A 26,078-nucleotide genomic window follows, 5' to 3' on the forward strand; every position below is an offset into this window, starting at 1 on the left:
AGGCAGACCTGGAGAGAGAAGGGGGAAGGCTGGGAGACCCCAGCCCAGGTGAGTCCACCTTTGGGAAACCAGGAAGGTGAAAAAACAAGGGGGGAAAGCTGCAGATTCAAGAAAAGTTTAAAAAAAAAAAAGATTTAAATAGCTTCTGTGGTTTTTTAGCTGCTCTAAAATTCTATTAAACGAGAAAGAACAGTTTTACATGGAGGAATTTTCTTACAGGTGAACAACTCCAAGCAAACTATACAACTTTTGAGAAGATCCTCAGAAAAGAACATAATGTGAAATGTCAGTAGAGATTATTTTTGTCTTTTAAAAACTGTGCTCAAAGGCCCCTGCATCTAAAATAAAATTGCATATTATTTCATGAAAATATTCGGAGAGTTTTCAATCTGTGGTATAGAAGAACACCTGTTAGAAAGAATTTTATTAAAACAATAACTTGCTACTTTTCACAAATGGAATTTTAGAAAGTTGTTTTGATATTTTGATAAAAGAAATAAAGAATGATCATTTTATAAATCAAGATCAATTTGTCATCTCTTGAGTTCCAGTAAAATTCTGAATTTACTGGCAATCACCAAACCATCCCTGAATCTAAGTGGAATTATCATAACTCATATCCTTGTGATGCAACTCTCTGGCCCCAATGTCAATTTAGAGTCAAAGTATCAGTATTATTATTTTTATCATTGTTGATACTAAACAGACCAAGGAAAATCCTACAGACTTAAATGTGCTACTTGCCATTATGTCATCTTAGACAATGGATGTGAAATTCTTGTCCCTATTAGTAAATAAAATAATTAGCTATGCTTCTGAAAATTTCAAATCAATAGTTGAATCATGACTGTGCAGAAGTGCCTGAGATAAAAACAAGCACAATTAACAATAACTTATGAACTACCAAGTCATTCTAAATTCTATCAGTAACTTTGAAGAGGGAGGGACACAATATAAAGTTTCATTTACTAGGTATTTATAGAAATGGAGCATTTTTAAAGAATACGAAAAACAAAGCTATAGTAAAATATTAATTTAAATCCCTACCTCATACCATATATGCAAAATTCAAATTCAGATTGATTAAAGACTTAAATGTAAAAACCAAAAATTTTAAATGATTTCTAGAAAATATAGGCTAATACCTTATAGATCTGGAGGCAGGAAAGGATTTTTTTTTTAAATAATACCTAAAAATTAACTGGAAAAGTTAAGTTTGAGAAATCAACTATATTAAAAATGAATAATGTCCATTCATTAAAAAGACAACTTTCAATGAAAGAAAAATTCAACTGGAAGACAATACTTGCAATTCACATATATGACAAGAAATTAGTATAAAAAACAAAGAATTCCTACAAAACAAGAATAGCATGCATACACACACAAAAACAATAAAAATATGGGTAAAACAAACATTACACAGAAAGGAAACATATTTATAATAAACATATGAAGAAGAATTTAGCAACGTTAGTGATCAACAAAAGACAAAGACCACAGTGAGATACTTTTTTACAACTTTCATACCTTTTCAGCAAAAATTAAAATTCTGCACTACCAAATGTTGAAGAGAATGTGCATCTACAAAATCACTTATACACTGCTGGTGGAACTATACATTAGTGAAACCACTTTAGAAAAATATTTGGCATGACCTCTTATAATTGATCATTCACATATGCTGTGCTCCAGCAGTTCCAATCCTAGGTATACACCTAAAAGAACCTCTTGTACATGTATAACGGAATATCGCCCAGAATGTTCATATCAGCCCTGGAAAATGTTGAATGCCAATCAACAGGAGATCAACTGAATAAATATATTCGTTAGTGAGAGAGCAGTCAAAAAGAATGAACTACAATGAATAAATATATTCGTTAGTGAGAGAGCAGTCAAAAAGAATGAACTACAATGATATGGATGCATATTGGTGATATATTAAGTTAAAAAAATTAAGTACCAGAAAATTTACATAACAATGAACATGATTCATGCATGATACCATTCTATAAATTTGAAATAATTGAAATTAAAATAAATATTTCTCTGAAAACATGTAAATATTAAATTCTCATAATAAGGAAGTCAAGAGACCAATCAACTCGGGATTCAGGGTGATTACCAGAGCAGGAAGGAAGGGAGGTGGGGGGTCAGGTTGATGACAGGGTTATATGCATAGTTATCAGGTCTAATTTCTGGTTTTAGTGGTGACTTCAATGGTGCATATTACCTTATTCAAATAACTAAGTAAATACATAAAATAAGACTATGCAAGGAAAAGATGTGTGTGTGTCTCAAACCAAGGATTATGATTGTTCCATTCTATGTCACAAGGGCCTTTAAAAAACTGGAGATATCACCGTTGAGAACAAACTTGAATAAAAGACCAAAATGAAACTGTATCGGTCCAAATAGTGAACAGCTCTACCCACAAGCCCTGACTGAAATTCTTTGTAGAAAAATCTTTATTAGTTCTAGTATTGCTTATGTATGAGAAACTGAAGATATCTTAAAGATCCATTGATAGAGGAATGGTTTAAAAGATCAGGCTACAGGAGGAGCAAGATGGTAGCATAGAGAGGAGTGGAATTTAGTCAGTCCCCTGGAACAAATAATAACCAGGAACAACTAGTAAATAATTTGGAATAACTGCTGGGGGACAACCACAACTGTCCACACATTGTACACCAATCTGGACTGGGAGGAATGCATGAGATTGCAGCATAAAATCTGTAAGTAAAAACTGCGGAACTGTGCCAGGAGCCCCTCCCACCATGGAAGGCTGAACTGCAAAACCTCGCTATGGGAGAAAGCAGTACTCTCCCAGCAAGCGAATAGCTCAACCCAAGCTCCAACTGCAGTTTCAATTAACAAATGTGGACTGCTGAATATAAGCTACAAACTGCCAACAAGCAGACAGAGGCTCTTAGTGATGACTGACCTTAAAGAACCAGAAGACTCATTTGTCCTGGGAGAGGGAGCCCAAAAGACCAGGTGCTACCTCTGGCCAATGAGTGAAACTGGGGGAGGGGGGTCATGTACTGGCTCTAAAAGGGGGCTCTCTGTCCCTTTTTCTCTCTCTCAACCTGAGGAGCTCTGAGGAGAGAGCCTCTGCCGTTTTCAGTTCACAGCGCTCTGACCAGACCTGGGTGGAGATAACAGAATCAGAGAGACTATTCAAATGCAGATGACAACTCCCTAAGAGGTGTATCCTCCCTAAAAGTAAGGAGGTGGAGCCCAGCTTTCCCTTCAGAACCAGACCCCAGAGCCTGGGGGGAAACAGCCAAAACAGAAACTGATGGGGCCACATCTCCTTACACTAGTCGGGAATGACAGGCTGACAGGCACCATCTTCTGGGCAGGTTAGGGAAAGCACAGTGACTGGAAACCTCACAGGAAAGTCTGCCATTCTTCTAAGATACACCCTGAATATAACCCCATTCTGAGATCTGAACCCGTGCTGGTCAGGGAAAATCTGATTAGGGTAACCAAGGAAACCAGATGCCTAGACAACAGAAACTACAATCTACACTAGGAAAAATAAAGATATGGCCCAGTCAAGGGAACAAACTTAACACCTCTATCAAGATACAGTTAAGAAATTGTTTCACTTTAATGAAACAATTTATTAAAGATTTTCAAAGAAATATGCTAAATCAAAACAAAAACCAAATCAATGAGTTCAAGGAAGATATAGCAAAAGAGATGAAGGCTATAAAAAAAAACACTGGGGAAACATAAAGTAGAAATCAAAAGTTTGAAAAAACAACTGGTAGAATCTATGGAAATGAAAGGCACAACACAAGAGATGAAAAACACAATGGAGACATACAGCAGCAGATCTAAAAATGCAGAAGAAAACACTCAGGAACTGGAGAAAACACCTGAAACCCTACACACAAAATAACAGATAGGGAAAAGAATGGACAAATATGAGCAATATCTCAGGGAATTGAATGACAACATGAAGCACATGAATGTAAGTGTCATGGATGTCCCAGGAGAAGAGAAGGGAAAAGGGGCAGAAGCAATAATAAAGGAAATAATCAATGAAAATTTCCCCTCATATGAAAGACATAAAATTACAGATCCAAGAAGCACAGCATACCCCAAACAGAATAGATCTAAATAGACCTACGCCAAGACACTTAATCAGATTATCAAATGTCAAAAACAAAAAGAATCCTGAAAGCAGCAAGAGAAAAGCAATCCATCACGTACAAAGGAAGCTTGATAAGACTATGTGCAGATTTCTCAGCAGAAACCATGGAGGCAAGAAGGAAGCAGTGTGATATATTTAAGATATTGAAAGAGAAAAACCACCAACCAACAATCTTATATCTGGCAAAACTGTCCTTCAAATATGAGGGAGAGTTTAAAATATTCTCTGACAGACAATGAGAGAGTTTGTGAACAAGATACCTGTGCTACAGGAAATACTAAAGGGAGCACTACAGACAGACAGGAACAGACAGGAGTGAGAGGTTTGGAACACAATTTTGGGTGACAGTAGCACAGCAATGTAAGTAGACTGAACCAAGATGACTGTGAGTATGGTTGAAAGATGAAAGTCAGAGGAAAGATAAACTCTGGGACTGTGTAACTCAGTGAAACCTAGAGTGCGCAAAAACTGTGATAAAATGTACAAATATGTTTTTATATGAGGGAGAACAAATGAATGTCAACATTTCAAGGTGTTGAAAATAGGGTGGTATTGGGGAAAAAATAAATCAATGCAAACTAGAGACTATAGTTAACAGAAACATTGTATTATGATTCCTTTAATGTAACAAAGACAATATATCAACGTTAAATGCGTATAAGAGGGGGACATAAGGGAAGAATATTGGACTCTTGGCATTGGTGATATTGTCTGACTCTTATTCTAATTTAGTTTAATTCTATCATTCCTTTTTTGTTTTCTACCTGGTGTGCTGGTTTGAATGTGTTATGTCCCCCAGAAAAAGCCATATACTTTGATGCAATCTTGTGGGGCAGACATATTAGTGGGGATTAAGTTGGAAAGTTTGGATTAGGTTGTTTGCATGGAAATGCACTCAACCCAATTGTAGGTGATAACTCTGATGAGATATTTCCATGGAGGTGTGGCCCCACCCATTCAGGGTGGGCCTTGATCAGTGGAGCCATATAAATGAGCTGACAAACAGAAGGAACTCAGTGCAGCTGAGAGTGACATTTTGAAGAGGAGCTACAGCCAAGAGGGACACTTTGAAGAATGCACAGAAGCTACAGATGAGACACAGTTTGAAGATGGCCATTGAAAGCAGACTCTTGCTTCAGAGAATCTAAGAGAGGACAAATGCCCCAAGAGCAACTGAGAGTGACATTTTGAAGAGGAGCTGCGGCCTAGAGAGGAACATCCTGGGAGAAAGCTATTTTGAAACCAGAACTTGGAGCAGACGCCAGCCACATGCCTTCCCAGCTAACAGAGGTTTCCTGGATGCCATTGGCCATCCTCCAGTGAAGGCACCCAATTTTTGATGCCTTACCTTGGACACTTTATGGCCTTAAGACTGTAACTGTGTAACAAAATAAACCCCCTTTATAAAAGCCAACCCATTTCTGGTGTTTTGCATTCCGGCAGCATTAGCAAACTAGAACAGCCGGAATGTTTTTTTCTTTCTTTTTCTTTTTTCTTTGTCTCTCTACCTTCTTTGACTCTTCCTCCTCCTTTGTGGAAGAAATGGAGATGTCCTTATATAAACAGTGATTATGGTGGTAAATACATAAATATGTGACTATACAGGGAACCATCAATTGTTTACTTAGGATGGAAAATATGGTGGGTGAACAAAACCATCTTAAAAAGGGGGGTTGATGAAGAAACCTTGAGGGCACTACATTGAGTGAAATAAGTCAGACACATAAGGACAAATATTGCATTGTCTCACTGATATGAACTAATTATAATATGTGTTTACATAGACATGAAATATAAGTCACCAGGATATAGAACAAGGCTAAAGAATGGAGAGCAGTTGCTTATTATGAGCAGAATGTTCAACTAGGTTGAACCTAAGTGTTTGGAAGTGGACAGAGGTGACTGTAGCACATTACTGTGAGAATAACTAACAGTGCTTAATGGTGTATGAATGTGGTGGAAAGGGGAAGCTTAAAGTCAGGTATGTCGCCAGAAGGAAAGTTGGAGGTTAAAAAATGGGAATGTATAAATCACTGAATCTTGTGGTGAACAATGTCCGTGATTAACTCCACAACTATTAGAAATCTCTTTCATGAACTAGAACAAATGTATGACACTATAACCAGAAGTTAATAATAGAGGGGTATATAGGGAAAATATATACGTATTGCAAACTATATACTACAGTTAATAGTATTTTAACATTATTTCATCAACAGTAACAAATGTACTATACTATGAGTCAATAATGGAGGGGGGTTGGTTAGGGGTATGGGAGGAATTGAGTTTTCTTTTTTTTTTTTTTGTCTATTTCTTTTCTGGAGTAATGAAAATGTTCTAAAAATTGAAAAAAAAAGTTAATTGTGGTGATGGATGCACAGCTGCGTGATGATACTGTGGGCAACTGATTGTGCACTTTGGATTTTTGGATAATTGTATGGTATGTGAACAATCTCAAAAAAAATAAATTTAAAAAAAAAAAGATCAGGCTACATCCATACTCTTTCATTAATTCAGCTAGTCAATACCTTGACTGAGCATCCACTGTTGGTCAAACACGATAGGATGCAATGATGCCTGAAAATTGACACAGGCCCTGCTCTCTGGTGGTAGAGACAGGCATTAAACAGTATAAACATATACTGAAAATAGGCGAGGGTTGTGTCAAAAAGGAGCTCAGGGCTGTAAGAGAGAAAAATGAAGGGAGACAGGACTTTGTGGTTTTCTGTCCAGCAGTAACCATGGTGACACAATGAATTACTCGAGACAAAAGTCAAGAGAGGCAAGAGTGAGAACAACTCAAGGGAGAGTGTCCTCCCAAGCAGTTCTCATTTCAGTTTTTATTGAGATTTTCGGAGTAGGGAGACGTGCTGGCACTCAAGGCTGTTTAGGGAGGCAGGAGGGGAGGAAGGACATTTTGACCTTTATGACACAAAGATCGACAGGCAAGTAAACAACAGATAAGCCTGGCTTGGGAGTGGAATGGACTACGTACGAGAACATAGCATAGCAAAGCAAGACATTTTAGTTTACAATATTTTATCTACGGAATTCCCACAGGACTTGAAGCATTTCACCAAGACCTCTCCAGGAAAAGGAACATAGAAGAGAGGTCTGAGATGGGCCTGGCAGTAAGTTAACCAGTCAAACAGGAGGCAGGAGGAGCTGTCCAGGCACCAGCAAGAGCACTGGGTCCTGTGGCAGAAGGAGCTCAGGCTCCCAGGGAAGTGAACGTCCAAGGTGGCTGGAACCCAGAGCAAGATAAACAGTGGGGTGAGAGGGCGCCAGAAAGGTGGGCAGGAGAGCAATCATGCGGGATGGGGGAGCATTCTATAGACTTTGGTCTTCACTCTAAGAGCAATGGGAAGAAGGGGTTTAGAAGCAGGAAGTTGACTATTATCAGCTGTGCATTGGCAAATGATCATCTTAATCCTCATGGAGAACAGAAGGGATTAGGGGATGGATGTGACCCAAACCAGTGTTCAGTTTGGCATAATGGCTCAGTTTCCAGTGTGCAGCACAGTCAAGAATGGATGGAGGAGAAGAAGTGAAGGGTCATCTCAGTAGCACATGCAAGGGGCAAAGGCAGCTATTGGTGCAAAGAGGGTGGTAGAGAGGGTGGTGGATTTGAGAGACTGTTAGGAGGTAAAATGGAGAATACTTGGAGGTAGAAAGGATTTGGACAAAGAGGGAGGAGACAGATGTCTGGTTTGCAGAACTGGATGAAACACCAGAAGATAAGCCATGTGGGGCTCAGGAAATGATGAATTCAGTTTTGTAATGACTGAGTTTGAGATGACTTGAGACATCTACATGAAGAGGCCAAGTAGGTAGTTAGATAAATAGGTATGCAGGGGAGGGTGGGAGTTTCACTTGGTGATACAAATTTAGGAGACACAGGATGGAACTGTTAAAATGCATGTGGTTGCTCCATATGCACTGGCATGGAAGGATGTCTGTGATCTACTGTGATCTACTGTAATCTACTGTGATCTACTGAAAAGCAAGTTAGAGAACAATGTCTATACTATAATCACGTTTTTAAAAGCATGGAATAATTTAAACATCTGCTTTGCAAAAGATATACATGCACTCAAACAAACACACCAAAATACAACGATCTGGAAAGACTACCAAACTATTAACATGCCCCTATGATTTGATCAAGCTGGGAGCAAGGGGGTTGTTGTGTGGAGGACTTTACTTTTTAGTTGATAAACATCTGTGTTGTTGGGTCTAGTTTCTTACAATGAGCATGTAATCATCCCATCTCCCACCTCACTCCATCTCCCTCCCCATCCCCAACTCCCATCTCAGACTAATCCTTAATCTAGTGGTAGAAGCTGGCAACACGAAGAGATGGAAATGGGAAAGATGATGTCAGTTTCGCACATTATTCGATAGTAAAAAAGGAGTAATCTGGTGTTTGCTTTTAAGCTGCATCAGAACAGCTATGTCAAAATGTTGGTTATTGGTAAGAAGTTGCTCCTGTTCCACAAGGATTTAAATGGAAATAGCTTAGCAGTAACCAATGAAGATGATTTTCAGAGACAGAATTCTGTAGACACACTGTCCACTGCACCTGCTAAAGAATAACAGTCACTCGGTGTGCTCAGAGGACTTGAAATTCTCATATAATAGTCAGGAATCCCACATACTAATCGAGGAATATTAATGCTCTGCCCCACCATGAAAAACCATGGATCAAGAACTTCGTTTAATGAGAATGCATGAAGAAAAGGAAATCAACTTAAACCAGAGGATTAAGTAGCATTATATAACAACTTGCACAGTTTATCCTAGATTTTGCTAACGTTACTTAACAGAATTAACCAGCACAGTGTCAGCGCACACTCAGTACATACCTGCAGAATTGCTTTTGAAACACTCAGGCTTCTGTTGGACAAAGAATATCATTATCCAAGAAGGAAAATTGTGGAATGCTAAAACAGAAACATCTAATGTCAAAAAGCAAGTCATGGGTTGTGATGTCTATCCCCACGTGAACTTCTTTGATGCCTTGATTTTTATAGAAAGTATCAGACTGATGGAATCGAATGAGATCTTGAAGTCACTTTGTCCAACAGCTGCACTGGGCAAAGTACTGTTTAGTCTTCCTTAATTAACAACTATATGTTCTACAGAGGGTTGTAAAAAAACTAATAATAGTGTAAACCATACCAGCAGGGCAAATGCAGGTGAAATTGCTCCCATCTTGCTTTTCCTTCGCATCGATACAGTCCCCCTTGTTCTGGCAGGGCTTGCTTTGGCAGGCATCGAATTCTTCACAGAAAGTACCCACATACTCATCCTCACAGTTACAGGAAAAAGTTGCCTAAAACACAAACAAGCAGTGTATGTTACCTGAATCCTCCAAAATTTATGCTTTGGTTGTGAAACTCAGAAGTTCAAAAGCACCACTTCTCTTTTATAATTATATCAACACCGAGTATTTTAATCACATCACTTGCATCAAAATCTGATTAAAATCATAGCTTTAAGAGAAATATTACGTGCTTCTTTATAGTTTAGTCTCAAACATTTATAGTTCTTTATCTGTCATTATCTCAACCATTCTCAATCTTCCTAAAATAGAAATGGAAAGGACAAATTAAAGAAAAAATGAAAAATTCTGCTAGCCTGATATGGAAGTGGCAATTTTGCTAGAGCAGATATACATGCTATCCTACCAACTAAAATCTGTCAGCACAGACATCATTTGCAACAATAGCATCATCAAATGTCCCACTCAAATCATCCTTCCAAAGCATTGAAAAGAATTACTTGATTACTCTGTAAAGTGGGATTAAGGTACAGCCGGCCTGATTACTAAACTCAAGAGAAAAATTAAAAATATAATTCAGTAAGTATTTTGCTCAGTGTGATGGTTAGGTTCATGTGTCACCCCAGCCAGGAGACGGTGCCCAGCTGTCTGGTCCAGCAAACACTGGGCCAACATACTGCATGGACATTTCGTGGACTTAAATCATCAGTAAATTGACTGCATCTATGGCTGCTTACATATATAATCAACTAAGGGGAGTGCCTTCCACAATGAGAAACATTTAATTCAATCAGGTGACATCTTTTAAAGGAGAGATGATGACTTCAGCAGTGAGAAGAGAGAGAGTTTCTGTCTCTACTTCAGCCAGCCAGCCTCTCCTGGGGAATTCATTGAAAACCTTCATCGGAGTTGCTTCCAGCTTGCCCTGCAGAATGTTGTCTTGTGCATCCCCACAGTTGCATGAGACACTTTTATAAAATTTCATATTTACAGATTATCTCCTGCTGGTTCTGTTGCCCTAGAGAACCCTGACTAATACACTTGGTTTGTTATATTAACATTATTTTAGATAAAGACCGTAACCCAGATCCAGAGAACTGAATTTGATTTGAAGCTTCATTTCTGAGGTAGTTAAAAAATGAAAATCAACTGGGCCTTCCTGTTCTCTCCTTAAAGTCTGCCTGAGGATGATGATAGAACTGAAAAAATAAAAACGTAGACCTGGCTCCAAAGCCTGTTGAAGACATGTAGCTCTTTACTGAAGATCTCCGTGAAGTGGCAACAAAGGAGAATGACGTAAGCAAGTCTTACTATTTAAAACAATCAAATCAAAACAAAACACTTTCCCCAGCCCCCTCAAACTGAATTGCTCAAGAGCTCTGCCCACAACCACTCCCCCCATTGCCACCCCTTTTCCTCTTTCTGATCTCATCCTGATCTTAGAGACTCCCCCTGCCTTCTCCAGGTGTCCTCAACTAAGGATTCCCTCCCAGGACCCCAAATGTGCAACACTGGCACCTTCCTAACGACTGAAAAAGGAAAGGCTTGTCCATTCTTCTCTTTAATATTTTTTTTTGTCTCAATCAAGTTTTATAGTTCTTTTACATTACTTGACAAATTTACTCCTGAATTTAGGGTTTTTGTTGCTATTGTTAATGGGATTATTTTCCTCATCCCTTTCTTATAAGACCCATCATATTTGTTAATAATTATGACTGATATTTAAAAAGCTAGGGCTTTCTAACAAGCCAACACATTGAGTTCTTACTATCAAAACTTTTATGGTAGATAAAGCAAAAAGAAAAAAAGTACATTTCAATTGCAGATAATGATAATGTCACCTCCTGTTTTCCATTCCTTACAATTACACAATTACATTGGCAGCTCGTTCAGAATGATTTTTACCTCTATGGGATGCTTGTAAAATTTACCATCAAGCAGAATGCTCAAACGACTGTTGAATTTTATCAAATGTCCTTTTAGCGTCTCAAAAAATTATCTTCTTTTTCATCTTTGACCTCTTAATATGTGAATTGATTGTTTAGATTTCCTAGTACCGACTCAATCTTACGTTCCTGAAAGGAGCACCGACTTAGGTCATTTGCAAAATTGTTTTAATATGGCTGGATTCTTTTAGTAGTTATCCTTCTAGTGCCTTCCATCTTATCCGCCCCTCCCTGCAGCCACACACGCATCTCTTTTGTTAATTTTACATGAAATAAGACAAGTCTTTGTAATCTGCATAATCAAGTCTTCTTTGTTTTCAGAAAACAGTCTTCAATTATATCTTAGAAACCAGAACAACTGGAATAAAAGCAATAACTTTTCCTCTTAAGTTAAAGCTACATTTTCTGCCTCTTACCTCTAGCATCTCTCACACCTCTTTGTGGTGAGTAGAAACTCCCCCTTCTGGCTAGCAACAAGTTGACCTCCTGTCTTCTGGTCTGGCTTTCCATGATGCTGTTTTTCCCTTGTGTGTGGGTGTGTTTGCATAAGTTTTGCAGCAGGACCTGGGAGAAGCTTCATGGAAAACTGATAGAAAGATATTTTAAACAGGAAACTCCTTTATAGAACTGTCATCTGAGGAAAACCTTGTCCTTGCTCAAACACACCAGACTTCATCTTTGATACCTGCAGATGATGTTTCCAGAGCTCCTTGTGCGTCTGCAGATGTATGACTGCCCTGGAGGGGCCAGTACACACAATTCCAACAAGGCCTCAGTATCAGGATAAATTACTACACGTCATTGTTTTCGGCGGCAGTACTCCAAAATTTTGGTTGGTATCCAGATGCTCTACATTGCAGATAGATTTCTTTGGCTATTTGGGGGATTTCTGCATTCAATTCATCTGCTGAGTTCCATGGAAAATGTGCTGTTTGTGAAAATAAATTCTTTAAAGCCCCAAATCGAATATCTTCGATTGAGACTTGATTAGAAGTGAAGGTGAAACAGAAGCTGCACACTATATTTTGCTTTGTTTTCAGCAAGAACCTTGAAAGAAACTAAGAAGTGATGGATATAAGTGTTGCTGACAAAGAGAAACACTGAGTTGATTCCTAGCCCTTGTTGTTGGGTGAGGAAGAGAAATAACAAATGCTTACATACCCAGGACCATAAAATTTAAGTTGAATCTTTATATATTCTGTATGGTGTTGTCTATAAAGTTAATTTCTTCCTAAATCTATTTTCTAAGAAGAACTGTAATATTAAGAGATTTGTTTTAACAGTTTCAAGACAGCTGACTTATAAGAGACTATGAATGTTTATTATAGGAAACTTTTTGTTTGCATACTTGTAGAAATCTGTGTTCCAACTCTGAAAGTTGTAAACTGATATATACAACTTTGAGAAGTTTAACCCACTGAATATGATAGCACTAATCTAGGTTTAAGTAACTTAATCAGCATTAGAGACAAAATAGACTTACTTAAAATTAGTGCCTTGGCTAAAATGCAGACAGTTCCTTATAAAAATATATTTTTCAAGTAAAATAAAAAGTGACCCTCAGAGATGAATTTAAAATCTCAGTGCAAAGCCTCAATTTTCCTCAGCAGCTTGAAGTCAAATATTCTATTTACATATTAATGAAAACTTTCTCAGATAGTGGCAGGAAGCTTACTTTGAAAAGTTGTAGTTAAGAAAATTTTGACCAGGTATATATTCATTTATTCACACATTCCACAAATATTTATTAAGTATGTACTACATATCAGACACACAGGAGCAGAGATATAAAAGTGAACAAGACATACATAGTCCTTGCTCTCACAGAGACTGTAGTCTGGGGGAATTGATTAATGATAAAAAAAAATAACAACTACATCATATAGTAAAATAAGTCATAAGTGCTATGGAGAAAAATAAAGTAGGGAAGGGGGTAAAGAGGTGGGGATTACGGAGGATACAGTTTTAAACAGAGAGAGAAGGTGGCAAATGAGCAAATACTTGATGGAGGTGAGAGAGTGAGCCACGGAGGTATCTGAGAGGAAGACATTCCAGGTAAATGGGGCAGCCAGTGCGAAGACTGTGATGTGGAGCATGTCTAGAAGGTTCCAGAAGGAGCCAGAAGGTCAGTGTTGCTGGAGTAGAGCAAATGACAAGGAGAGTAGTAGGAGATGAGTAAAGACAGAGAGGTGAAGGGTCAGATCACGTGAGGCAACTGATCTCACTGGGGACCATTTTCCCCCAGGAGAACTTTGGCATTGTCTGGCGATATTTTTGGTTGTTAGGAGTTGGGAGTTGCTACTGACGTCTATGGGCAGAGGCCATGGATGTTGCTAAACATCCTACAATGCACAGGACAGCCCCCCACAGAAAAGAGTTATCGGGTCCTAAACATCAATAGTATTGAAGTTGAAAAACCTCACATAGGGCCTTATAAGCCACTGTAAGGACAATGACTTGGTATAAAACTTTGGAAAAGAGAGTTCACATGCCAAAAAAGATACCAAATTGTAATGTACACAGAAATGTTATTTTGTAGTACATTAAATTGTTTCATTAGTATATTTTATTTTATTCTGGTAACATCCTAACCCTAACTGTAAGTAATCCCACCACTATATCAAAGCAGAAGTTGGATGGTCATTTATTTGGGCAAGTTATGCTAAAGTTCTTAGTGTTACATTATTATGTCAGTCCTACCAGCTTAGGTGACCTACAAGTTTGAGCAGTCTCTTCATTCAATATTAAACAGTAATTGGCTCTTAAGAGATCATTTTACCTAAACTGGCTGTTGTCCACCTTTCATTTATTGATTGCACTCTTACAACACTTATTGAACCCTGCCATGTGCCACGTGATACTGATGGATCTAGAGATGTGGTGGAGAGCAGAGAGACACAGTTCCTGTCTTCAAGGAGATGGACACATTCCAAGTAAGATAATGTCCCAGAGTGAAAACAAATAAATATGTAATATGTTGCATCATGGGTAAGTGTTATAAATGCATTTAAATCAATTGAGAGTATGATATTGTGAGCCACTGATTGTATACTTTGGATGGTTTGTATGGTATGTGACTATATCTCAATAAAACTGCAAAAAAAAATCAATAGGAGAGTGAAGAGGGGTACAAGGTGACTTTTATCTCAAGCAACATCTAGTTGGAAGGACCAATGTTTTTGCGGAATTATTTTATGTATACATAGTCCAACACCCCTCCTCATAGTTTAGGTTTTCCTTTATTCCTAAATCAAGCACAGCCATAAGAAAACTGAGCTCTGGGCCATGTCTCATTCCTGGCTCTCATTGACCTTACATTCTCAATTAACATCGAAGGGCACTATAGGAACCATCCCTATTAAACTTATAATTGCACTTACCACAGTGTTGTGGAGGACATTACGTACCATCCATCAATCATTTAGTGTCCCATTTATGAAGCCCTATCCAAGAAAATCCATTCATATTTATGTGCCAGTTAAGGGTTTGCTGGTTTTGAGAACTGACATTTTGTCCTCATCACAAGGCAAACCAGGTGATGACCCTTTTTTATTCCTTTTTGGTTTAGCTGCCATAAGCTGAGTCAATTTGCAATACAACTTTTACAACTTTATAGGGCTCTATGACCTTTACAACTATTTTCCCTTTCTAACTGGCCATTGCCTTCTAATTTATGTATTCCCTAATTCTGGCTTAATTTTTGGTATTTTTCTATTTTGATATTTTATTAAATACAGGGCCAAATGTATAAATAAGTCAGTCCAAATTCCCCAGGAAGGGTTAGGTAGGCCCTTGGCAATCTGGACCTAACTCACCTCTTCTGTCTAATTCTCAGTAATTTTCAACTCTCAGTAACAAGTTATTCCAGGCAGATAAGTTTTCTGAGGAGTTAGACATCCCTCTTCAAACATCAGAACTTGCGTATTCTATTTTACTTCCTCCCTTAAAAAATGTACACAGAGACATCTATAAATATAAAAATCCCAACTAAGTAGCTATTGGATTTCATGTTTTATAAAGCTTATTTACATTTCATTATCTCATTAATCTTCACATCTCCATCAGGTGGGTATTATCAGGTGCATTTTATGGAGAGAGAGAGAGAAGGAACTCAACAGAAGGGTGACATATGTTGTTTAAGGTGGCCCAGCTGCATCTTAAAAAAAAATGTTTAAGGTGGCCCACATCCCCTGATTCCAAATCCTGTGCCCCTTCCTCTCATGGCTGTGGATTGTACTAGAACTGCCATGAGGGCCTCAGGCATAATGGGCCATGTGGTAACAGCCTTCACCCTTACTCTAAAATAACCCCCAAACAACTGTGCTATTTTATATTTTAGTTCTTGCTCTAGATTCTGTAGTTTTGTTTTTTCAATTTCTTCCTCTCTGTCCAGCTGCCTTCCTTAGCTCTGCATCACTGACTATCGTTTTGGCTCACCAATTCTAATTTTCCATAGTTTTGAGAATAATGCCACATGTATTCAAATAAAAGTCAAAAGAGAGTAAAAATATCTGTCTTGAGGGTTGTGAGGCTCTCTTGTACGTAAACGTGCCTAATCACTCATGAACAGACTTGGACACTCAGGGAGAATCTCTACCACATTTGGAGGTCCTCGATATCTAGGGCTGCAGCTACTCACACATAACAGATGTTAAGGAGAGTTCTACCCAGCTAGAGGGTCCACTTCTCCTACTTCCTTATTAATCTCTAATGGTCTCCTTGTGTTTTCTTAAAATAGCATCATAGTTACTTAAAATCTTCTACGAGTGTATAACTATATAGATTATATGATGTGACCATGTGATTGTGAAAATCTTGTGGTTCACACACTCTTTATCCAATACATAGAGAGATAAGTAGAAAAATGGGGACAAAAATGTAAATGAGTAATAGGGGAGGGTGGAGGGGCTGAGTTGTGTTGGGTGCTCTTTTTTACTTGCATTTTTATTTTTTTGGGGTATAAAATGTTCAAAAATCAACTGTGATGAATACACAACTATAAGATGACACTGTAAACTGTGCAATTTGGATGACTGTACGGTATCTAACTATATCTTAATAAAATTGCAAGAAAAACAAAACAAAACCTTCTTCTATCACAACTTCATACTAGCAGGGATAAACGGAACAAGGATTGGGGGGAACAATCTGAAGCCAAAAGGTGACTATTAAGCCTCTAAATCTCTAAAAGTGGAAAGGAGCTGATTCAAGGCACTCCTGGTTACAGACTCTCCCAGCCAATGCCGATTTCCATCATGGGCCAGCCCGACTCCAAACAACATCCGGATCATGCATAATTAAATATCTCAACATCTGCAAGGTCACACCTCTGGCTAATGGATTGATAATTGTTGAAACCAGGTGATGCAAACATGGTGGTTTGCCAAATTACTCTCCTTTTAGACATAGCTGTTTGAAATCTTCCATAATAAACAGTTTTTGTTTTTTGTTTTTCTTAAGAGTCTGGCTAAGTACCAAGACAGGAAAGATAAAAGTGTGAAACACCAGACTCACATTTCAGCACCCATGTCCAGCTCCTCCCCGTGGAATCTGCTATTGAGTTTACTGTTGGGATGCTATGGACAACACTGTGACACATGGAGGCTCCCCCATATAAAAAGTCCTGTACAGATATTTATTTCATATCTAAGTGCCAGGAAAAGCTCTGCTTGACCTAAGGGATGGACGTGCTCCCTCCCTGTGGATATGCATCTTGTTAAGGGAGCACGTTTCCCGCTGAACCCAGTCCGCTCAAAGAGAAGGCTGAGCCGTTCCTACACTAGGGAAGGGCTTGGCTGCCTCTCAGCCACCCGGAGGGCAGGGTCAAGAGCAGGACACACCCAGCCCAGCCCCAACTGGGAGAGAGGAATTCCTGCTCACCCCGGCTACGGGGAAGAGTCCCCTAAGCCAACTCTCCGTTCACCGACGGCATTGAGAAATAGGTCCTCTTCCTAACAGGGGGAAAGATCTGGAATGTTTATGCTCCTAGTTAATGGAGGAGCTCCAGCCCACTGTCTGAGAAGACGGTACCAGGAGCAAGAGCTTTCTGTCGCTCCTTCAGCAGAGAACTTCTACTGCTCCAAGCAGACATTGTGCAAGAAGGGCAGTAAGTCCTGGTGAACTCATGTTAACACCACAAGTGTCAAGTTCTAGCCTGAACGCTTTCATCCCCTCAAATGCACCGACTCAGTCTGTGGAGACAGAGGCTACAGCAACCCCAGCCTGATAGCCCTCAGCCAAGGACCTATTTATTATCCCAGCTCCTAGATCAGGGGACCCAGCCTGGGTGGTCACTGGGGCCTGAAACGGCAAAAGGGACAAACACTAAAACCTAGAATCAAAGCAGTAACCATAGTACATGTTTTCATCTGAGCTAAAACTAAAGGACCAGAAGATCATCTAGCAAGTTCTTTTAGACAGGTTGACCTTAGCCTTTTAGTATTTCAAGAGGCAGAAAGGACTTTTTTTTTTTTTGACATAAAATTTGAGAGACTGAGAATTCTATTTATAATGTAAAAGGGCCCATAAATGCCTTTTCCTGATCTCAGGCCACACAAGAATACCTGGAAGCCAGCCTCACAGACAAACTGTTGCCTCTTTCTGGGAACACAGTGAGCCATCTCACAGGAAAACTCGCTGAGTTACATCTTAAAAATTCTTGCCTGTTGGCAGGGTCTTATTATTTTATTATTTGTTACATGCATAATTTTAAAGACATACTCTCATCAACTATAGCTCATAATTTTATCTCCCCATTAGCCTTAGATATATTATTGCCCTTCTATTCAGGTTCATTAATTGCAAATATAGTAAGCTTATTTAACAGAAAAAAAAAAGGCAAGCTTAGAAAACATGCAGAGCATCTAAACATTAAATTCAAGATGACATTCATGAATTCATAGCATTCATTCTTCTGACTTAAATGTTAAACTTTAAATAATAGTAACAGCAATGAGAGTCTTGCTCTTTCCTTTCAAAGGACACTGAAGTGTACTTTATTACTCAGGGAGGAAAAAAGTAAATGTCTTTCAGGAAATTCTGTAAAAGCTTTTCTTCCTAAAATTAGATGTATGGATTGGCAGAATGGGGGAATGTTCAAAAGAAGTTTCTAACCATATCCTGGCTACTTAAATCTTCTCAGCACTCCAGGGCTTGCCATAATTAGGCATAAGATTTCCATGTCATCAGCCTTGTTCTTTCAGTTGCTAACATCCGTGCATTTATTTGCTGCAATGTTCTAATCTGTTAACAAAAATAAAGTTTGACACTTTTACAAAAATGAATGTCACTGAAATTTCATCTTCTGTTGAATTTCCCTGAAAAGAAATAGCCTGGTCCCAGAAATAAATGACATACTATTCTACTTTCTTGTTTTAAAAATCCATTTAGCCTTCTAGTTATTTCCTTTGCTCTATCAGAGGAAAACGGTAACAGAAAAAAAAGCTTTAACACAATGGACATTTTGATGTATAAATTACTGATGAACAGGATCTTTGATGGATAGAGATCCTTCCCAACATTTTCCTCAAGTTACCTCAGAAAGAAGCAAAGACGATAACCAGTGGTAACTTTTTCGAAAGATGGAAGTGCCAACGGAGACAGGGCAGGCCATGAAACTACCATTTCCCGAAGAAAGTCCTGCCATATGCCAAGTACCATGCACGGGCATGTCACCCACCCTCCCAACAGTCTTGCAAGACAGGTATTATTTTCCCCATTTGCAGTTGAGGAAGCAGATCAGAAAGTTCAATGAGCTTGCCCAAGGTCACACAGCCCGTCAGAGGCGCAGGGAGGCAGCTCTGGGCTCCATGTAATGACATTCTAGCAATTTTAGATTCAGAAATGCAAGAAACGGAGACATGACAATGCTGAACCGCGTTCTGAGGCAGGTGGGGAGGGAAGCATCTCCTCACTGAGGGGAATCTGAAGGGGCTGATCTGCAAAGGCCTTGTCAACTCTTTAGTCCGAGGGGCCTTGGGTTTCGGTCCCACATAGGCCAAAAACCTCAACTGTCACTATCCTGGCCAAAGTGACTTCACGCCACTCCAGGGTGGCTAACAATCACCTCATGGTTTCCTTTCTTACTCTCTCTCTCTCCCTCCTTTTCACTGGCTTATTCCTCCAACTGCTTTCAGAGCAGTCATCTTCAATGCACTTTTCAGTCCTCTGCAAATATCTGTTGCTTTCTACTTCAACCTCTTTTCCTAGAGGATGCACACGAATCATCGAACAATAGCTGTGTTGAAGAGGATGGAATGGGATACACAGAGAATCACAAGATAGAGTTCATATGCTCCAGGCACTATGATCTACTTAGGAAAACAAATCCTCGTCATCACCTCTTTTCACCAATGTCTTCATCGTGGACATTTATCACACACTGAATATTTGCCAGGCATGGTTTTAAGCACTTTGCAATAGCTACCTCTGAGGTGGTAGTTATTATTATTCCAACCTTATATTTGAGGAAACTGAGGCCCAGAGAGGCTGCATAAATTGAACAAGGCCTCCCAGTTAATAAACTGAACAGATGAAATCTGTACCCAGATGGTCTGATTCCAGGGCCTGCCCACTACATTAAAAGAAAGTAAAGCACAGGAGATAATCTAGCCTGGCAAGAAAAAACACTACAATGCTAGCTGACATTATAGTCCAAGTTTTACATTTCTGACTTTGAGCAAGCAATATATATTGTTTGTTGTTTTGTTTCCTGTTAAACCTCACTTCAATAAGGACAGGAAATAAAGGATGTGCTGGAACTTGAAGATTTTATTATTTATGTTGTGATTAAAAATAATGTAACTGTTGAAAGGTCTAAAATGATACAACAGACGTGCAAGGGCAAAGGCATCTGGTACCATCATTTCCAAATAAAACAATTATATCAGCAATAAAGGATGAGTGGGTGGCTGACTCCTTTCAGGTCCTGAGTCAGGTGATGAAAATCAGCAAATCAAATCACAGGCTAAATTCAGGGACCAGGGTATAGGCAGAGATTAGAAAATGCGTTCTGGTGATCATCCCCAAACCCCCAATCTCTTTTTCCTCATTGAGACTGCACTGGACCTTCATAAATCTTGGAGACAAGGGAGGGTCAAGTGCTCAGATGAAGAAACCAGGCAAGAGCTGCTTCTGTACCTGGCTCAGGTAAGATGGGAAACACCTGGAGATCCCCTTATAGACAGACATAGACTGACATACAGACAGACAGACAGAGACACACACACACACACACACACACACACACACACACACATCTGTCCTGTTTCAATCATTCAGCTTGCTTTGGGGTCTACTCTTGGGTCAACCCCGAGAGGCAGTGTTGGCCTTTTTCAGGCTGAACAGCTCAGTTCTCAAGAAATTTGTCACCATTGGGAACTCAAGACCCCAGACCATGGAAACAGAACTGAAGAACTCTACCTGTGCGATTCTGTCTAGTGGACATGGGTCCTCTGGCAGAGCATCTCTCTGGTGTGTGACTATTCCTTCTCCATTCTCTCCTTCCTCCACCTGTTTTGCTGCTTCTCCTCATCCCCTTTGGGCTTCTTAAACCACATGGTCCATTTCATTCACGGGCCACACCAAACCAAGGTGCCCACATCTCCCCTGGTGCCATCTTTAGACAGCATGACGCCATCCTCTAAGCATTTACAACTTTAGCCCAGCTTCACTTTCTTATTCCATCTATTATTCTCCTTTCCCTGGGACTCTACAGCTATTCTCTTCTTAATAGGTTATTTTATAGTTTATCCACTTTTGTGGAGAGTCCCAAATCCACTCCAAAGAGGTAGATTGTAAAAGAAACAAAAAAGCAAAACACAATATAGAAATGATACAAGGGATCAGTTTAATCTTCTTTACAGAGAGTAAGTGTCCCTTGTTCTATTTAAATAAAAATACACACCTAAATTTACAATATTGATGTCACAGCCTAAATCCCAAGAATTTTGTCTTGATTATTTAATCCCTGATGATACAGAATTTGACTGAAAACATCTCTTCAGTATTTGGGGGGAAAAAACTATCTTCAATTGATTATAAAAGCCTTTATTTATATAGAGCCTCTGATATGATCAATGCATTTCTTATTTTATTGAGTCTACACCCACACAAATTGAAATAACATCAGGTGGGAAGGGCCTATCATTCATTTTAATGGAATCTTATTTCATTAAATGATGGTTGCCTTCATCATTTTAATATTGAACAAAAGGCAAGTTATAGCTAATAAATGTGTTTCTCCAAGATAATTAGAAAAGAATCATTCCAACATTTTCCAGAAGCAACCCATCAAAATATCTAACTCAAGAGTGGCAAAAGAATCGGATGAATCTTGCTTGCTTCTGAACTGTTTTTACATATCTGTAATATTCACATGAAGCTATTTCATTTCTTTAGTGTGGTAATTTAATCTTCCATGTCTAAGTTAGAATATATGCATACAAAATTTGAGTGTAAGGATATTAATGCTGCTATCTTTTCAAAAATCTCTTGATTAATGTATCGTGTTTCACCCATTATGACATTTGTAGCTTCCTCTCTAACTTATTTATGACACTTGGAATATTGAATGTATTGGGAGGAAGGGAAACACATACTAAATTCTTAGAGCCTCGGCATCTCCATCTGATGATGGGGATGAAGAAAATGTCCACATTCACAGGGCCTTGGAGTACAGATGGCCTTGGGCTGAGGCAGATCCATACAGATGCTGGAAAAAATTAAGTTCGCTTCCTCATGCACGTGAGCAGGCTCTGGCAAAGGGTGATAATGTGTTTGCCGTACCCTACAGCCCTCTGTATGGAAGCCAATCCCAAATTCTTTTTTCTAATTACAATTTTTGGAGGGTCATGCTGGAGATAAAAGAAAATAATCCTGTGAGCTGGCCCAAATTTCTGTCTTCTCTGAGTGTTGCATAACTAGGCTGTTGCAATGCAATGAGGCTCAAGGTCATCCATGTCATAAGCTTGGGGCATCTCCTACAGTTCTTTGGGCTTCTCAGAAATAAAAGCAGTTTTGCTTATTTGACACAGCATCTGTCTCAGAAGAATGGCTCAAATGCCACCAGCCATCCCTGTACCTGAACTAGGAAGAAATGACCAGACGCAAGCCTCAGATGTGGTGGCAGGGTTGGCCTCCCAGTCCCAAACCCCTGTTCTCATACCCAACACCTCCAGGTGGCAGCTGTGGTCTAGAATTATCTACTATTCTCTCCCCTACTAAAATCCATCCTTGACTAAATTAGTTTATTCCAATTTTAGTGATAGATAACACCTCAATGCATTACTATTTTAGGGACATTTGCATTTAAATAGGGAATCATGCCTTTATTACATAAGAATTAGGTTCAAATGGTAGGTTCCAGGTATCCTCCTAGGTTAATGTATCAAGGAAATTTGAGATAAAGACCTTCCTAAATATCCTAGAATCTTCACCTTGAATCATACCCCCAGGCTGCTGCCTTCTACCCAACTACATGGACAACTGGGTTATATCAATGTCAACTTACTTTTATTTTTTAAAAGCATTTTCTTTAAAGAGATTTTTTACTTCAGAAGCAGAGACCCTCATGATAAAAATGCAAAAATAAGTTTATCTCCTACTGCCACTGCTGGCAGATAACCATGGTTTTGCTATTTTTGAGAAGACCCTTTTTATCAGGTTTCTTTTGGTGAAACAGTTATTTATTCATGCATTTTTTTCTAGCTAAAGTTGGTATTTGTCAACAATTTCATTTTTTGAACTGCAAAACTGAAAGTACACTGAACAGAGAAGACCTTCAGAACAATCGGCAAGAGGTAAGGTGACAGCTGACTGCTTCCTATAGCCAGCTATACCTAACTCTTATCACGGCACAAGGCTTAATTTTTTTTTTTTTTAAGCCAGTGTATGGAACCTATGCTGGAGACTTGAATTCAGAAATTCAAGGATCAACTTTCTCCCCACAACTGTCCCTTAAAACTAGAACTCCAAGACAGAAATTAAATGTGAATCCAGCCCCAAATGATTTCCATTAAAGCCAATTAAAATCAGGTGCACTGGCCAGAAGCATTCCTGGGGAGTTCAAAAGAGGACCCTGGAAGCAGAGAATTCCAAGGATAACACAGTAGGAATGCCAAGTGCAATAAGGGCCATAGGAGGTGGCTGTTGATGGAGCCAACAGATGCCATTTTTATGGGTTTCCATATCACAAGTGCCACCTTTTATTTGTTAGGCATGTTACAATTTGCCAAGTGCTTCCACAATATGTAATCTTATTTTGAATCCCATGAGAATTTTTTCCAGCACCAACATGGATTTGGGCTAGCCTGGGCACATGGACATTTTCACCATCTTCATCACTGAGTGGGGATCCTGAGGCTCTAGGGAACTAAGTGATGCAATTTTCAGTAAGTGCGGGAGCTGACCTTGAACCCAGATCCCCAGGCCTCCAAGTCTACTGGCCTCCATTGGACCGCAAAGCCTCACGCTGCATTGGAACAGTTTGTGCAAACATGTAAGCCCACTCTGACATCATCTAGACCAGGTACAGAAACAGCGCCCTTTAAACACGCAGGTATCTGCTGAAGATTTGCATTTTCTCTCCAACCAGATGGCAAAATTATGAGACCTTTATATTACTCTCACTGATCTAAACAAAACTAAAAATGTTAGTAACTTTGAAGGTACTATAAAAGTAAAAAAAAAAAAAAAAAAAAAATTAAATTCCAACCCTTATTGAAATTGTGTCTCTTAATTCCTAGAGCTTCAGGATCCCCATCCAACAAGGGAGTGAGGAAAATGTCCACGTCATGCGGCTGTAGCTTGTGAGAGGCCCTTTCTACCAGGGTGCAGCAATGAAACTGACATCTTATTAGCATCCTGTGAATTTAAATCAAGCTAAACATAACAGAATATATTTAATCAAATTTCAAGATGAATTGTTCTTATGGTAGAAAACGAAAGTATACTATTATATTGATCTAAATCTGGAAGCCCATACGTCATACATTTTTATGTATTTTAGCAGCCTGAAATTTAAAGCCCTTCAGGCTAAAAGTCAAATTTGGCTGCTGCTTCTGATTTTAGGTACCACAACATGATACCACCACCACCACCACCAAAAAAATCCACCATATGTGGAGACTCTGACAATGGAGGAAAAAGCTTCAGTTGGAAACTCAATGAAAATAATTCAATCTTGAAGAAAAATTACTGGATTCTACAACAATTTCCCATAATCCACGTACCCTCACTACCACCACCACCACTGCCACCCCAACCTTCTCCAAGTTCAAATTAACTAAGACCTTTGCCATTCTCCTCATCAAAGATTCTTTTTCCATTCCAGCCCCTTAAAAAGCGTCCTCATAAGATTCCTTAAGCATCACTTCAACTGATGCTTTCGTACCATAACTCATTCTTTTAATATTTTAGTTTCCACCAAACATTAACTCTTCTTGCATCAGTGTTTTGTTTGATTTATATGACTTTACTCAACTCTCCATTGTAGCGACCATTTGAAGGTGATTGCCTGTTGAACTTTGTTTACCAGCACTTGAATACATATCAAATCAAACTGAGACCAAAGAATTATACAGAAAAAGGATAACGAGAAAATATAATAAAGCCTGTGAAGAAATGAAAATGGTCAACAGAAGAGGAAAGTCAAATAAAATCTAGTTAAGTTAGGAAAGCACTTATTAAATTAGAATGTGGAGAGAGAATGGAGTAAGAACAGAATTTTTCAAAGTCTTTCTACAGATACAGATATAGACCTAAAAACATGGGCATAATTATATAATGTATGAACGGTATAGCACAAGCTTCTGTGTGTGTTTCCTCTTTTCCTGTGCTTCATTTTCCCCCAGTTTCCTGCCAAAATATTGTAACTGGGCAAAAACAAGATGTGTAAGTGATGGTTTTGATGTCTTACAGAATTAATAACCTCTGACTTCTGGATAGCTCTGGAACATTCCAGATTTGCCAGGACCTCTGCTGACTCTCTGAAAAAAAAAAAAAAAATGCCACACCAGAGTCCTCTGTGCTCTCCCCTCCTCACTGGAGCACTAAATGATATCCCACTACACATATCACATGACCACCTCTGTCTGAGCTTTGACACAGCGTGAATTTTCTGCCCAGAAAGTGAGTGCAGTCTATAGAAGAGGGCAGACTGTTTCCATGGCAGCAGCCCAAGAGGGTCTGTGGTAACCATGCTCCATTTCTCCATGACTGAGCAGCTGTTGCATTCCTGCAAGAGCCCATTCACTCCCTTCTGGAGCCAGCTTCTCTATCCCTTATTGACTTGGACGTATCTGGCTTAACCACAGATTTGTCATTAAACTACAAACTCTCCTCCATAATGAACTTGGAAAGCACTAATGCCTTCTGCTCAAATAAATGCTGATCTTAGCCTCAAAATGCCCATTATGTGAAAGGAAGCTGAATACAGAATGAGTCCCCAGTTGCCAATGTGCAACAGTCATGTAGGTTTAGGCCAAGTTTCTTGGGATTATTCCTGGAGTACAGAGAAAAGGCAATCTGAAGGAAGAAACCCATAGGACATCAATGACAGATGGCAGGGTGATGCTAGTTCTGCCTCTTTCCCTCAGCAGATGGTGAGTTCCAGGTCAGTTGCAGGGCAAACCAATATGAGGGTACCATCTTCTCTGAATCTGCCTTATCTCACATTCCGTAGAAA

General features: G+C 39.1%; 1 protein-coding gene across 1 annotated transcript in view; it reads right to left on the reverse strand.

Annotated features, from left to right (window-relative positions):
- The window catches only part of DNER (delta/notch like EGF repeat containing), a 381,612-nt gene that overhangs the window by 145,137 nt on the left and 210,397 nt on the right, over positions 1-26,078 (reverse strand). The window contains exon 6 of the mRNA XM_037850346.1: positions 9,347-9,500. Within this exon, the coding sequence (XP_037706274.1) occupies positions 9,347-9,500 (154 nt within the window). The remainder of the gene's footprint in view (positions 1-9,346; positions 9,501-26,078) is intronic.

Source organism: Choloepus didactylus, chromosome 9, assembly GCF_015220235.1.
Source record: "Choloepus didactylus isolate mChoDid1 chromosome 9, mChoDid1.pri, whole genome shotgun sequence".
In the NCBI taxonomy this organism is placed as follows: domain Eukaryota; kingdom Metazoa; phylum Chordata; class Mammalia; order Pilosa; family Megalonychidae; genus Choloepus; species Choloepus didactylus.